General features: G+C 38.3%; 1 protein-coding gene across 1 annotated transcript in view; it reads left to right on the top strand.

Moving 5' to 3' along the window:
- The window catches only part of LOC140726543 (probable ATP-dependent RNA helicase DDX60), an 80,677-nt gene that overhangs the window by 12,781 nt on the left and 52,633 nt on the right, over window positions 1-15,263 (top strand). The window contains exons 7-14 of the mRNA XM_073043075.1: window positions 1,850-2,005; window positions 2,888-3,029; window positions 3,871-4,029; window positions 6,478-6,580; window positions 7,546-7,661; window positions 8,641-8,834; window positions 9,634-9,889; window positions 13,691-13,860. Of these exons, the coding sequence (XP_072899176.1) occupies window positions 1,850-2,005; window positions 2,888-3,029; window positions 3,871-4,029; window positions 6,478-6,580; window positions 7,546-7,661; window positions 8,641-8,834; window positions 9,634-9,889; window positions 13,691-13,860 (1,296 nt within the window). The remainder of the gene's footprint in view (window positions 1-1,849; window positions 2,006-2,887; window positions 3,030-3,870; window positions 4,030-6,477; window positions 6,581-7,545; window positions 7,662-8,640; window positions 8,835-9,633; window positions 9,890-13,690; window positions 13,861-15,263) is intronic.

The following is a 15,263-nucleotide window of genomic DNA, read 5'->3' on the forward strand; positions in this document are numbered from 1 at the left end:
TATTTTTGTATCATGCTTGTGCAGGTAGGAACAAATCTGTGATTTGTTCTGAGTTTGATTTTGTTATTGCTATATAGTCAAAAGCCAGATTAATGCTAATGGACTGCGGTCTCTTGGGCTACGTCCACACTAGACCGGATAATTTTGAAAACACCGTTTTCACTTAAAAAGAAAGGCATCCACAATATGCGTTTTTAAAAATATCTCTATCCACATTGAAACAGAGATTTCGGCAAATCTCCTCTTCCTGCGCATGCGCAGGACACATCTACTGAAAACAAGCGACATGTTTAGTGTCGAATCTCGCCATAAAAGTGCACGTTTGTGTAGTTACAGACCAGAAAAACTTAAAACGACTGACAGCTGTTGGCTTTCGCGCAGAAGAACTTAAAAGTAAAAAAAAACAAATACTGGAGCGTACGGAGGCAACCGACAGGGAGTTCACGGACAGGTTGACCTGGCTGACGACGAACATTGAAAACCTGACTAACTGTTGCATTAATAAAGCACCTTGTTAAATATATAAAACATGTCTGCATCAGTATTATCTTGTATTTCCATACAATGTTACATTAGGCTGTTACATTAGGCTGTTACACATCTGTTGTCAGAGAAGTACTTGCATAAATAGGTAAACCACCTTCATATGAGCAAGGACAGAAAACAGGGCAAAGTGAGTATACTTATTTATTCAGTAAGTTATGGGTCAAAGTATTTGGTGAGTACATTTCTAACTCTTCTGGCTTCAGTCTCGTTGCTGTCTGTTCTGAAATTGTTAGGGTGCGTTCAAGAAAACAATGGAATAGCGCGCTGCCGTCTGACAGCGTTTTCAGAAGTCTCTGATTACCCCGTGAACACTGATCCGGCCAGTCCAGCGTTTTCAAAAATATACACCGGAGAGCGTTTCTGAAAAGCTCCAGTTTCGGGGGATGAAAACGCCGTTTTAGTGTGGACGAAGTGTAAAAACGAAGAGAAAAAGCTTCGGTTACGGATTTATCCGGTGTAGTGTGGACGTAGCCTTACTATCAGTGTGGAGAGATCTATTGTATTGAAATGGATTGGCTCATTATTATGTTAATGAGTGAGGATGCCAATAAACTTTCAAATAGGCTATTGCATAACATCTGGATTTTCCACTAAGTTTGTTGTGAATGTGATTTTCACAAATGCTTACATCATATAGACCAGCTGATAGTCCCTATCTTGTTCCAAAGCAAGTCTTGATTATTTACAGCACCCTATGCTGTTGAAAAATGAAGCGCCAGTGAAATTTTTTCCCTGTTTACTATATGACTTGTCTTACCAGAAATCGGCTTGCTTGGGATGTTATTTTTCAATAATGAGAGAAGAGTCAATGTGGAGTGACAGATCAATGAATTTGAAGAAATAAATCAATGAAATTATTTAGCTCTTTTGTGTCTTGAGTCCTTTACACAGCTTCAGAAGTGCAGTAAAGCATGTTTTCCTCAAGCCTTTGTATAAACATTCATGTCTGCACTGCTGTCTAACAATTTCAGCAGACCTTTTCCAAGGAATGAGAAATACTAAGAATTTGTTGAATCTTTGCACAGTGAATTTATGACAGATTCTATGATCTTAATTTTTAATACGAATGCTAATCTGTTAGTATTCTGGGGTCCTGTTGATGTACTTGCATCCTAGGTAAAGTAAATGTTTTCTATGACTTCATTTCTTCTTGATATTCAAAATTACATGTGTGATCTTGTTGCTTTATCATTTCTATTCTGCTTTTAAGCCATTCTTGTTTGTTTCAATAAATAAGATAAAAACTTTTTCAAATTCTAGTTATATTTATTGTACATTGATTTTTAACTGTGCTTTGTTACAGACAGTGGATGAAATCTTAACATTTCAAGAGGCAGTAGACTTGTGTCGAATGTATTGTGTACATGTTGCCTTACTAATTCACATACCGTTAACAAAGCGAACCCAGAAGAAATTCAACTTTAAGTGGGTTAAACCAGCTTCAGATTTTCTACAATTGGTAAGCATAAGGCAATGCTTAATAGGTTTCTAAGCCAGAACCTTACTGTAAAGGTATCAGTTGGTGATATTGAAAATTATAGATTTTGAAATGTGGAACTCAAATACAATGTTAATATATAGTTTTTCTTTGTCCACATGAAATAATCAAACAGTCTACTGGCAGATAACTGTTCAGAAATGCACTTTGACTTTCAGCTGTTCTGTTACAATGATCTATTAGATAGAATTTGGTATTCTGAAATGTAGAAATACTTATGCCTCTGTAGGTTTATATATACAACTTGCAACTAGACTTTCAGACGTGTCAGGATAAGCAAACTGAATTCAAAATATGCTTTTTGAATGTCAAAGCTGCAGCATTTTTACCGTTGTGTTCTAATACTGGGTCCAGTGCTGAGTGTCACATTAATCTTGGATTTAATTTTACTGTGGGTGCAATACGCATTTTCTTATGTTTGCAAACTATACCAAATCGTATTCTATTACTGCTTAAAGCTCATGAATTCATTTTAAGTGAATATAACAACAGAAGTGTTGATTGTATAATTGATAACCTCTGGTATTTTCCTGGATAATCGAAGTCTAAACTGAGTTTACATTAATAGTTGAAACTTGTCTTTATTGATGGAAGGATATTTTGAGAGAGTTGACCTAATTTCTCCTAATCAAGCAACCCATTACAAAAGTGATATATTGAAGCATTAACTAATTATTTCTTAAGACTGGCGTTGGATGAAATAAACTTAAATGTATGCCTGGTTGAAATAAAATGTTCTATATTCTAGCAGAACAGTGTAAGAAAATATTCACATAATGAAACCAACTTTATTAAATATGAGAATGGTTAAAATCATTCCTTATCAATTTCTGTAATTTACAGCAATATACAAGTCAACATTTTATTCTGAAAGCCCTTGATGTCACTCAGAGCCGAAGAGCTGATATGGTGCATTTGTGTGACTTGAATGATTCATTACTTTTATCAAGAGTGGCTCTCTGCAGTAGGGCGACAGATAACACAGGTAACATTAATATAAGGAAAGTTAATTCTGCTCTTCAGCTTTCTTTTTAAGTTATGGCAGGGATTATAATTTGTTTCTCTATCCAAAATGGAATTACTTATGCTGTCACCTTTCTCCTTTTCTTGTTACCGTTGTTTAAGCACTCTTCCCCCCCCCCCCCCCAAAAATGTTTTAAAAATGGGGAAGTGAACATACACTTTTAGTATGATGATAACTGGTCTTATTCCCTATGCTAATATGTTTGCATTGCTTGGTGTTTTCATGGGATTGTAGTTGTAACAGTATAAATTGTGATGCACAATAGCTGTGCAATTTAAAAAATATATCAAACATTAGAATCTGAAAAGATCTTGCTAGGTTAATCTTGAAGCCAGATATTTGTTTTCTAAGAACCAAATATGTAGAAATGCTCTTAGAACTTTGGAGGCTTATCATTACAAAACATTGTAGCTTTGCTTAACAATCTCTCAATACCTTGTGGCCAAATAACTAGTATGATTGTTTTAGTAAATTGCTGTATGAGAAATGTGCTTGACAGTTTAGTCTCATTCCTAAATTGAGTGCATTGCTTTACGGTGTCTCCGCAACCTGTTTTTCGAAGATTTGACTGACCAAAAGGTGAGTTTGGGCCAGCAATTGCATTGTCAGAACATGACTTTCTTGTTGTTGTCTTTTGTGATACAAAATCCGAATAAATATTATGCATTGAAATGATCATCTACAGAATAAATGGCAGCCATTAGTTCTAACATTTTTTATTATCACAGGACTAGGCAGGCACACATTTCTATACCACCAGAATTCTTGAGCTAACACAAGTATAATTTGTTATATTAAATAGAATCCGGTTTGCAGATGGGAGAAGTTGTTGAAGAAGAATACAAGAAACTGTGGAAAATTTTGTCCAATTTAACCCCTGATTATGATGTGGGCAAGGCATTTCCTTTGCAAACTACTTCAAAAATGATGGTGCTAGAAAATGAAAATCCTGTGGCTGAAGGTAATTCTAGCAATTTTCCTTTTGTAGTGTGTAAATAGTAGATTTGATCCAAGTAATGATTTCTTTTGCTGGACAATATTCTAGCCTTGTAAGAATACAAGTTTGTTGGATCTTAATGAAGAGAATAAAAGTGCAACAAGAAAGAATGTTAAAACAGGAATGAGTATGATATTGAAAACTACATTTGAGGGCTAAGTTGCAGACCTTTATGGAAACTCTTTTAAAAGTATAAATGCTTAATGAGACAGCAAAATAGCTTAATTCAAAAATGATGCCTTGAAGTTAGTGGAATTTAAGGAAATAGAATATGGAGGAATCTTGTTTTGGGTCTGGGAAGAAATGGCAGAAACATCAGGAACAAAGGGCTTGTTCATGGGTAGGGGTAGAGGTTTTGAATTAAATGTGTGAAGAAGATTTGGAACCACACGAGTCCTTTAAGGGTGGATGCAAGTCTGTATTGATGCAGAACAATATTTATGCTACGATTTTCCGTCTCTAATTGTTAATCCAGACAATCCTTTCATAAGCAATACTCCACCATTTTATTCAATCTCTGGGAAAAACATCTAGGGCGACAAATACTATTTATTCTTTCATCATATTTTGTTTTAAATTTTCTGTTTCTTCAAATCCTATGATTTAATTCTTGGGATGATGCTGTATCTTTTATTTACAGTTTGTGTACCACTGATTAGAACTTAATTTACACATTCAAAAAATTTTAATCATTAAATTATCCTTTATTTCTATATTCAGTACTCCTTTATATAGCTTTAAAATGATTTACCATCAGAGGTTGCTGTGATTATTCTGCTCTGTGTAGTTGCACTTGTTCAACTTGCCTTTTTTATTTCATTATTAGTTGACTATCATGTTTTCATCCATTATCAAAATAACCACATCAGTAATTGTATTTCATGGGCTGTAAAATATATTGGTACTATTCAGCACAAAATGGTGCTATATGAATGCAAACTTTTGCACATTGAAGATTCTAGGTGCAGCAGTAATGTAAGAGTGGATTGAAATGATGGTAGTCTAGTGTTGGCCCTCTGAGGGAAGAATGTTTCCATGATGTGTTACATCAATAGCATGAATATTACTATATTGGAAACACAACTGAAGAAATTGATACTCATCTTAAAAGCTGAATTTGGATGAATCATAGGTACTCTAAGTAAAATGATCTGGTATGCCATCCTGGTGAGATTCCTGACAGTGATTGGATGCCATTAACAAGAGCTATGGGTAGAAAGGCTCTGCTGCATTGAATCTACTGCTAAAGTATACATGATGTAGCAATGAGATGCTCTTCTGATTTCTGGTCCTTCTTAAAACTATCCATTAATTAAAGAAATACCATTGATCCCTGTTAGAAGGACCTATACATCTGGATGGTCACGAGAAAAGAGGAAGTTAGATTAGCATTTAGCACAAGATATTCCTGATGTGCCTACTAGGCAAAGATGATGTACAAATATAGTTTGTCGAGAAACTTGTGTGGATCAGTCATGCAAGTACAAGAAGGAGATGGTTCAACAACATGTAAATTATTGATCCTTTCATCATTTGTACATGTACCAGTCAGGTGCGTTACAATAATCTAACCTGGTTGCAACATATTGATGCAGCTAAAAAGAAGGCAAGACAGCAGCTATATTTCATTGGGGGTATGAGGAGATTTGGTTTGTCACCTGAAACACTTGACTTCTACAGATGTACTGTGGAAAGCATTCGGACAGGCTGCATCACTGTCTGGTATGGTGGGTGGGGGGGTGGTTCTACTGTACAGAAATGAAGTAAGTTGCAGAAAGTTGTGAAATTAGTCAGCTCCATCATGGGTACTAGCCTCTGTAGTATCTAAGACATCTTCAAGGAGCAGTGACTCAGGAAGGAGGCATCCATCAATAAGGACCCCCATCACCCAAGGCATGCCCTCTTCTCATTGTTACCGTCAGGAAGGAGATACAGATGCCTGAAGACACACACTCAGTGATTCAGGAACAGCTTCTCCCCCTCTGCCATTTGATTTCCAAATGAACACTGAATCCATGAACACTACCTCACTACTTATTTATTTTTTGCACTACTTACTTTAACTTTTACATATACATAAATAATTACTGTAATTTCATTTCATGACATGAGTTGGGGATATTAAACCTTCTGATAATTTATCAAGGTTTCTTCACAGATCCTCCCAAAGCTTGTCAGGAGTGTTAATGATAGTGATTGCATGGAAAATCCACCATCTGCAAGTTGTGTCTTAAGTTGTGTACACTTTTGATTGGGGCGGCGGTGGGGGGGGGTGTGGTGGAGAGGAGGAATATAATCCTGGCCTGGATACTATGCCTATCTCCCAAGAGTAAACATACAAACAGTTGTCAATTGATCATTTGGTCTGAACCATAGGGTACTATCACTATTTCTATTATGTTTTACTTAAAGGTCCATTGGAGGTTATTCCTGAAGTTAGTTTGATTCCTGTCAACATTGCCTTGGTTGAGGAATATGTTGGAAGCATTTTAAAGGACTTTACTACATTAAGCAGGCAAGAGCAATTTTGCATTCCATTTTAAGTGTTTCTGTTCCACTGGTATGAATTAAGACTTGCTTTGGTGTTAACTGTAACTGTAATTCTGAGAATTTTTGGTTGGTTTTCAATTTCACCTATAGAAGTGCAAATTTAGGCTACATCCACACTAGTCCGGATAAATCCGTAACCGAAGCTTTTTCTCTTCATTTTGACCCTCCGTCCACACTGAAACGGCGTTTTCCTCCCCCGAAAACGGAGCTTTTCTAAAACGCCTTTCAGAGTGTGTAAATTTTAAAACGCTGATTGAGCATAGCAGTGTGGACGGGGTAACCGGAGAGTTTTAAAAACGCTGTCATGACGTGCTGCAACAGATAGTGGCGGCAGCACAGCATTTCATTGTTTTCTTGAACGCAACCCCCCACACAACCTTACAATTTCAGAACAGACGGCAACGAGACAGAAGCCAGAAGAGTTAGAAATATACTCACCAAATACTTTGACCCATAACTTACTGAATAAATAAGTATACACACTTTGCCCTGTTTTCTGTCCTTGCTCATATGAAGGTAGTTTACCTATTTATGCAAGTACTTCTCTGACAATAGATGTGTAGCAGCCTAATGTAACATTGTATGGAAATACAAGATAACACTGATGCAGACATGTTTTATACATTTAACAAGGTGCTTTATTAATGCAACAGAGTTGGTCAGTTTTTCAATGTTCGTCATCAGCTGGGTCATACTGTCCGTGAACTCCCTGTCGGTTGTTTTTCCTGTGTGAGAGCCAACAGCTGTCAATTTCTTTAAGATTTTCTAGTCTGTAACTGCACAAATGCGCACTTTCACAGCGAGATTCAACCCCAAACGTGTCGCTTGTTTTCGGTAGATGTGTTTGCCCAAATACCCGTTTTTATTTGATTTGAATTTTACAATGATTTCATATTTGGAGCAAGTGACACTTTTTTTTAATCAATTCAGTGACAGTCCGGTGGTTACAGCTCTTTCTGAAAGCAAAGAATTTGATGATCTTGTAGGCTGGTATCCTGAGAAACCGCTCAGTGATGATTACGAAAGAACTCGGTCATCAGCCTTTGGTAAGGCTTTTAATAATACGTTTGTGCAAAGTAAACTTTTCCATAGGTGCACTTAATGTCAGAAATGTATACAGTATGCATCCTGAAATTCTTTTTCTTTGCAATCATCTACAAAAACAGAAGTGCCCCAAAGAATGAGTGATAGTTAAATGTTAGAACCCCAAAGCTGACCCTAGCTCCCCCTCCCACACAGAAGCAACAGCGAGGCAACGATCCCCCTCCCCCACAAGCAAAAAAGCATCGACATCCTCCACTTCAGCAAGCATCAATAAAGACACAGGCTTGCAGTACCCCACGGGCTCGCTCTCCCTAATAAGAAAAAGGTGTCCCAGTTTCACAGCGAGAGGGGAGTCATAACAAACAACTGGCTGATTTATGATAAATTTCTGTTGCATTGCTTTTTCTGAGCTCTGCGCCTGGAGAATCAGCCATGGAAAGGCTCAGGTCTTTATACACACACAGCTTAGCAGTTAACTCACTGCTCCCAATATTCCGTGTTCTTCTGCAACGCCTTGGTCAGGGGCACTGGCCCATCTGCAGAGCCATGAGAATCCGGAGCATGCTAGTCTTCCAGGCCGAGTCCTTGGGATGTCAAAGATGGCTGGTCGTGAGGCCCTGAGAGCAGAGAACCGAAAACAGAGTGTAACTCCCGGTCAGGAAAAGAACCTTGAAGGGGGTGGGCGGGGTAGGGGGGGGGGGTGAAGAGATACCTAAGATAGAAATAGAGCTGTTTCTGAAGATGTATGTATTAAGGAGTCACCATTAAACTTTTTAAACATTTCATTAAATCTGTACAATATCATCACTTGAATTGTGATTGTTAAGGCAAAATCTTAATTGCATTGAAGGTTTGCTTTGAGCTATATTTCCTTATAGCATGGCCACTAGTTAGTGTTTCGTCTTGTAAATTTCTAGTTTAGTTGATCAAATACATGAAATTCTCTCCAACTTTAATTGATTTTCTCTTTTCACCACACAGGTGAAAAAACCAATGATCCCTGGGTAAGAAAGCGAATGCTTAGAAATTACCAGAAGCTTGTCAGATTTCACAGATTTTATGGGTCAACACTTGAGGGCAACATCACCAAGAACATTATCACCAATGTGCAAGGGGCTACAGTTGTAGCACCAAAGCCGGCCAGTGTTTTAAGTGGAAAAAGCAAAAAATTACCTGTGAGTTAATAATGCTTCAGAATTTTATGTATTCTTGGATCATATTCCAAGAAATAGTTCTGTGAAATCTTTTTATTTTGTCTCAACACTAGGGTTTGTGATGGGATGAAAGTGTTTTAGAGTTTGGGAAAGATGTGTTGGTTGAGCATCAAGCCTTCAACTTTAGTACTGAAGGGAGTAGATCTAATAATATAGTATTTCTAGGAAAGATCTTGAGTTTTAATGGAAGGCATTGTGGGTATGGATATGCAATTATGTCTTTGATTTATCATGTCTGGTTTTGCAGCTATTGGTGGATAGCATATGGGTGAAGAATTAAGTCTGATCTCTGCTATGTAATTTGATGTAGAAGAGCTGAGTGTCCTTAATATCGACATTATGTTGAGGTGCTTTGCAAAGCACCTTTTAGACTGAACTTTCAGTGCGTTGCCATTAGAATAAATGTTGTTCAGTTAGTTACTGGACTTCAGAAGTGCAGTCCTTTCAATATAGGAAATCCTAGCAGCAGTTTTTGAGAGAGGTTTTTGCAAACATCAGTGTCTTAATGATCTTGTGAAGTTGATGTACGTTGTTGAAGACATTGCTGAATAACTCCCCTGTTCTTTAACTTGTGATGTGTCAAGTTATACCTGCTTGAGAAGGCTCCATGCTTTGTCTCATCCAGAAATGTTGTTGCAATCTACTTATGGATGCCTTATTTTACTTCACTAAATTGCATAATTAATATTTGGAGTAAGAGCAGATATAATTGTTTGGTATAATTTAAATTAACAGCAGGCTAATCGTTTTCTTCCCTCAGCCCAAGAAGAAAGCTGATATAATTGCAGAAGAAAACATAAGAAAAAAGAAAGAGAAGGAAGAGCATAAACAAAGGGAACAATGGACTTTAATATCCAAAAGCATTATCAAAATGATTCAGGAGAATTTTGACCAAGGAATTAAAAAGCTTGATGAATTTCTGAAGAAATGCTCGGGGGATTCTGTAAAGTTGATTGCAGAAATGGACGTACTGGAAAACTGCTTTAAAATTTGGGTTGAACATTGCCAAACTACAGGTCTGAACAGCTTGATTTTGTTTGAGTACAATTTACAGATAAGTCATTTGCTGAAAGAACTGGGGTGTAGCGGCACCTATGAAGACAAAGTGCTGTTTGCTGTTTCGGGTTGAGACCCTTCCTCGGGACTGAGAGTGGGAAGATGACCTAAAAAATATGTGAGGCAGGGGTGAGACCGAGATGAGAGATGGAATCAAATGGGGTAGGTGATATGATAGGCAGATTGTGCCATGAGGGGAAGTGTTATGACAGGTTGACAGCTGATAGATCGAACCAAATAATGGTGGGATGAAGGACAGATAGAACTAGTTGGGGGAGGGGATAGATAGAGTGAGCAGAGGAGGAAGAAACCCAAGTAGATGTGGGCAGGTAGAATTGGGTGTGGGAAGGTTATAAAACTAAACAACAGGGTGGTGGTGAGTGGAGGGATGTAAATATGTGAACAAAGGGAAAGAGAGGCTCTGAGAATGGGAAAGGAACACTGGATGTGGGTTATGATGAAATTGTAAAACTTTGTGTTTATGTCATTGGTCTGTAGGCTACCTAAGCTAACAGAGTTGAGACAAATTGAATGCCGCACCACTCAGTAGAACAGAAACACTGGAATAACATACTTCTGATCAAGTTTAGGTTTGTAGAGCTCAAAATTCAAGCATATGAGCCAGAGAGGTAGTTTCATCAAGGACATCAAGAAAGATGGAGTAGTAATTTGAATGATTTGGGGATGAGTATAAATTTCTATTGTGTATATCATTGATGATATTGGTTTTAAGAAAGATGGGTAGTTTAAGAAGCTATCAATAATAACATATTTCTAAAGATGCTGGTGTAATCTGGGCTTGAGGATAGGTCAGAGTGCTGGAGGAACTCGGTGAGGCAGAATTTGCAGATGGAAATGGGCAGTTAGTGTTTGGACAGCGATCCCTCATCTCGACTGAGTAAACGGAGAGGAAGGGGACTGGGGGATGTGCCGGCAAGTGATGGGTGGATGGTGGTAGCAGACTGATGGCAATATTTAAGAGCAATTTAGTTTGGCTCATGAACATGCAGGGAATAGAGGGATATGGTCATGTGCAGAAAAATGAGATTAATTTGGCATTATACAGACATTGTGGGCTGAAGGGTCTGTTCTGTACAGTCTATTTCATGAGAATAAACCACACAGGGGTGCTATGTTGCATAGGTTTTCATTGTGTTAAGGTTAAAGAAATTGGGCGCATTGTCAATGACTGATAATTGTGTTGAATGGCAGCCAAAATTGAGTATGTAAAATAAATGAAGGTGATTTTGAGAGCTAAATCCAAGATTTGGTATTAAAACAAAATAGAAATGTATCCGTGATAAGGAACACAGAAGTATGGTCAGTTATAACCTTTTCTCTGGTTTGGATATCTATATCAACTGGATATCGGGGTTTCAACCAGAGATTCCCTGTAAAACTATTGCCCAGTTGAGACGTCATGAAGTGATAATATCAAGGGGCTATCTGTTAGAGGACAAACTGTTCACACAGCAGGTGTGGTTAATAAAAGACATTGATAAGAGTTACTAAGGAATATAAAATGAAAAACATCATTGGTTTAGTCTGAACAAGGGGCGGTCTGAGGATATTTTGATATGACATATTAATGAGGCTAGGAGGAGGGCATTAAGGAACTTTATAATATCAACTAACAACTATATAAATCATGTAACAACTACAGCACGGAAACAGACCATCTCAGCCCTTCTAGTCCATGCCGATCGCTTACTCTCACCTAGTCCCACCGACCTGCAACCAGCCCATAACCCTCCATTATAAGTGTGAGGTTATCCACTTTGGGAGTAAGAACAGGAAGGCAGATTATTATCTGAACGGGGTAAAGTTAGGTAAGGGAGAAATACAAAGAGATCTAGGAGTCCTTGTTCATCAGTCACTGAAAGTGAATGAGCAAGTGCAGCAGGCAGTGAAGAAGGCTAATGGAATGTTGGCCTTTATTACAAAGGGAATTGAGTACAAGAGCAAGGAAATCCTCTTGCATTTGTACAGGTCCCTGGTGAGACCACACCTGGAATATAGTGTACAGTTTTGGTCTCCAGGGTTAAGGAAGGACATCCTGGCTGTAGAGGAAGTGCAGCGTAGATTCACAAGGTTAATTTCTGGGATGTCCGGACTGTCTTACGCAGAGAGGTTAGAGAGACTGGGCTTGTACACGCTGGAATTAAGGAGATTGAGAGGGGATCTGATTGCAACATATAAGATTATTAAGGGATTGGACAAGATAGAGGCAGGAAATATGTTCCAGATGCTGGGAGAGTCCAGTTCCAGAGGGCATGGTTTGAGAATAAGGGGTAGGTCATTAAGGCAGAGTTAAGGAAAAACTTCTTCTCCCAGAGAGTTGTGGGGGTCTGGAATGCACTGCCTCGGAAGGCAGTGGAGGCCAATTCTCTGGATGCTTTCAAGAAGGAGCTAGATAGGTATCTTATGGATAGGGGAATCAAGGGATATGGGGACAAGGCAGGAACTGGGTATTGATAGTAGATGATCAGCCATGATCTCAAAATGGCGGTGCAGGCTCAAAGGGCCGAATGGTCTACTTCACCTATTGTCTATTCCTTTCCTGTCCATATACCTATCCAATTTTTCTTTAAATGACAATACCGAACCTGCCTCTACCTCTTCTACTGGAAGCTCGTTCCACACAGCTACCACTCTCTGAGTAAAGAAATTCCCCCTCCTGTTACCCTTAAACTTTTGCCCCCTAACTCTCAACTCATATCCTCTTGTTTGAATCTCCCCTACTCTCAATAGAAAAAGCCTATCCACGTCAACTCTATCTGTCCCCCTCATAATTTTAAATACCTCTATCAAGTCCCCCCTCAACCTTCTACGCTCCAAAGAATAAAGACCTAACTTGTTCAACCTTGCCCTGTAACTTAGGTGCTGAAACCCAGGTAACATTCTAGTAAATCTTCTCTGTACTCTCTCTATTTTATTGACATCTTTCCTATAATTTGGTGACCAGAACTGTACACAATACTCCAAATTCGGCCTTACCAATGCTTTGTACAATTTTAACATTACATCCCAACTCCTATATTCAATGCTCTGATTTATAAAAGCCAACATACCAAAAGCTTTCTTCACCACCCTATCCACATGAGATTCCACCGTAAGGGAACTATGCACCATTATTCCTAAATCAATCTGTTCTACTGCATTCTTCAATGCCCAACCATTTACCATGTATGTCCTATTTAGATTATTGCTACCAAAATGTAGCACCTCACACTTATCAGCATTAAACTCCATCTGCCATCGTTCAGTCCACTTTTCTAACTGGCCTAAATCTCTCTGCAAGCTTTGAAAACCTACTTCATTATCCACAACGCCACCTACCTTAGTATCATCTGCATACTTACTGATCCAATTTACCACCCCATCATCCAGATCATTAATGTATATGAATGTATCTGCTCCTTTATAAGGAGCAGAAGGCATGGAGTAAAACAAATTCTTTGAAAATCAAAGTGGTGGAGAAATGGAGATCCTTTTGTTTAAATCTTGGAACTGTACCCAACATAATAGTTCTTTGATTAATATTCATTATTTTCATCTGCAAACGTGTTCCATTGGCTTTGACTATAGTGATGTATGTGTGGAATGAGGAGTCTTCCCACTGAAAGTTCCAGGTTTATTCACATTAAATTAAGCTGTGTCAATTAATGTCAGTTCTAGAAAATGTTAATACTTGTTTTTTTTTAGTTTTAAAAAGCTGGGTAGTGATTGGATGACTGATCAGATCATTTTTGTTTCTTTAGAAAGCACCAAGAGAAACAATGTTATTGCAGGCCGTGTGATGAAAAGAATTCACAATATATTGGATAAGTATGAGAAGCAGGTGGATAAAAGCCAACTGAAGCTCATAGCTACTTATCTCAAAGAGCTTGGATTTAACAAATTAGCACAGACCATTCCAGACATTGAACAGGTAAAAATTAATTTTTGAAACTTTGCTTTTTTTATAATTTACGGATGGTACTCATTTTGTCATGAAGGCTGACAAAAGGTGGATCCTTTATCTCTAAAACTGGTGCCGTTGTTTTAGGATCTGCAGTGGTGATTTATCAGCTTTCTGTAGCCTTTGTGAGCTTCAGTGAATTTTCTGTTAATTCTGCTATAGTTGTTATTGGTCCATTCCTTGAGCTGAAAGTTTCCTATACTGTAGAAATATACTACACTGGTTTTCTCATACCATCAGGGTAGAAGGATGAGCAGCAGAAGAGTCAATAGCAGATATTTTCTGGAAGTGTTTGAGTATATTTTTGTCTTGTGTTAAATTTTGTTGAGTCATGTTTTTTAAATGTTGATTTTAGTGTAATTTTTCAAATTTTACAATGTTATTATCCCTTGGGTCAAGAATTAACTACTACAATTTGTATTTTCTTCAGTGCATGTATTACAGTATCAGTACCTTTTTAGAAGCTAAATGAAGTTGTATGCACTTAAAGCCATTACTGTTACGACTTCCTTGATTTGCCTGGTGGATAAAGCCATCACAGTGTGCAATACTGAGGTAAATTAAAGCTATCGTAGCATTCACTACCAAGCTATGTGACTTAGTTTCAATTGCTCATGTGCTGATGATACAGCAGGCAAGCTGATTTGGATTTTCTGTTCCAATAAGTATTAACTTGGTTCTTTCCCAAAGTGGATTTTCGGGCATGACGGATGTATAGAAAATGAAAGTGGAATGACACCATTTGATTTTTCAAGCTCAAGTTCCACTTTGTCATTCAACCCTATATAGAAATATAGGCTAATGAAGCAGGGCTGCTTTAGGGCAAAGGCGCAAAACACACTATCAACAGACACACACAACACACGTGGCAGATATAATAATGAAAGCAGAAAAACATATAGTTACAAAATATAAAACCCAGGTCCATGAGCATCATGGCCTGTGGACTGATATTGCACGGATGTTGTCCTGGAGCTGCAAGAACGGTTCCTTACTTCACGCAATTGCAGCCGCAGATGAACGCGATCCAATTTGTCTACCCAGGAGCGAAAGCAGGAGAGAAGCACTGGTGGGAGGGGCCAGCCTCCAACCTGGAATAGAATCCATTGGCACACAACCAGCCCCAGTGTCTCCTTCGGTGACCACAGCAGGCGACTTTGAGGCATGAGAGCCTTGTCCATGCAACAATCGAGGCAGTGCCACTCCCTCACCATTGGTCTTTCCAGTGAACCAATGAATCGGGCTGGCAGTGTTCTACATCACCAATGTCTAATAGTGTCTTGCAATCACAAGAAAAACATTTAAGCCAATCATTTCCACTGTTTGTTGGAATCTTGTGCTGTCTGGGTGGCTGAAACAAGCTGCAGTGTGGT

This window comes from Hemitrygon akajei, chromosome 4 (genome assembly GCF_048418815.1).
Source record: "Hemitrygon akajei chromosome 4, sHemAka1.3, whole genome shotgun sequence".
Lineage (NCBI taxonomy): Eukaryota > Metazoa > Chordata > Chondrichthyes > Myliobatiformes > Dasyatidae > Hemitrygon > Hemitrygon akajei.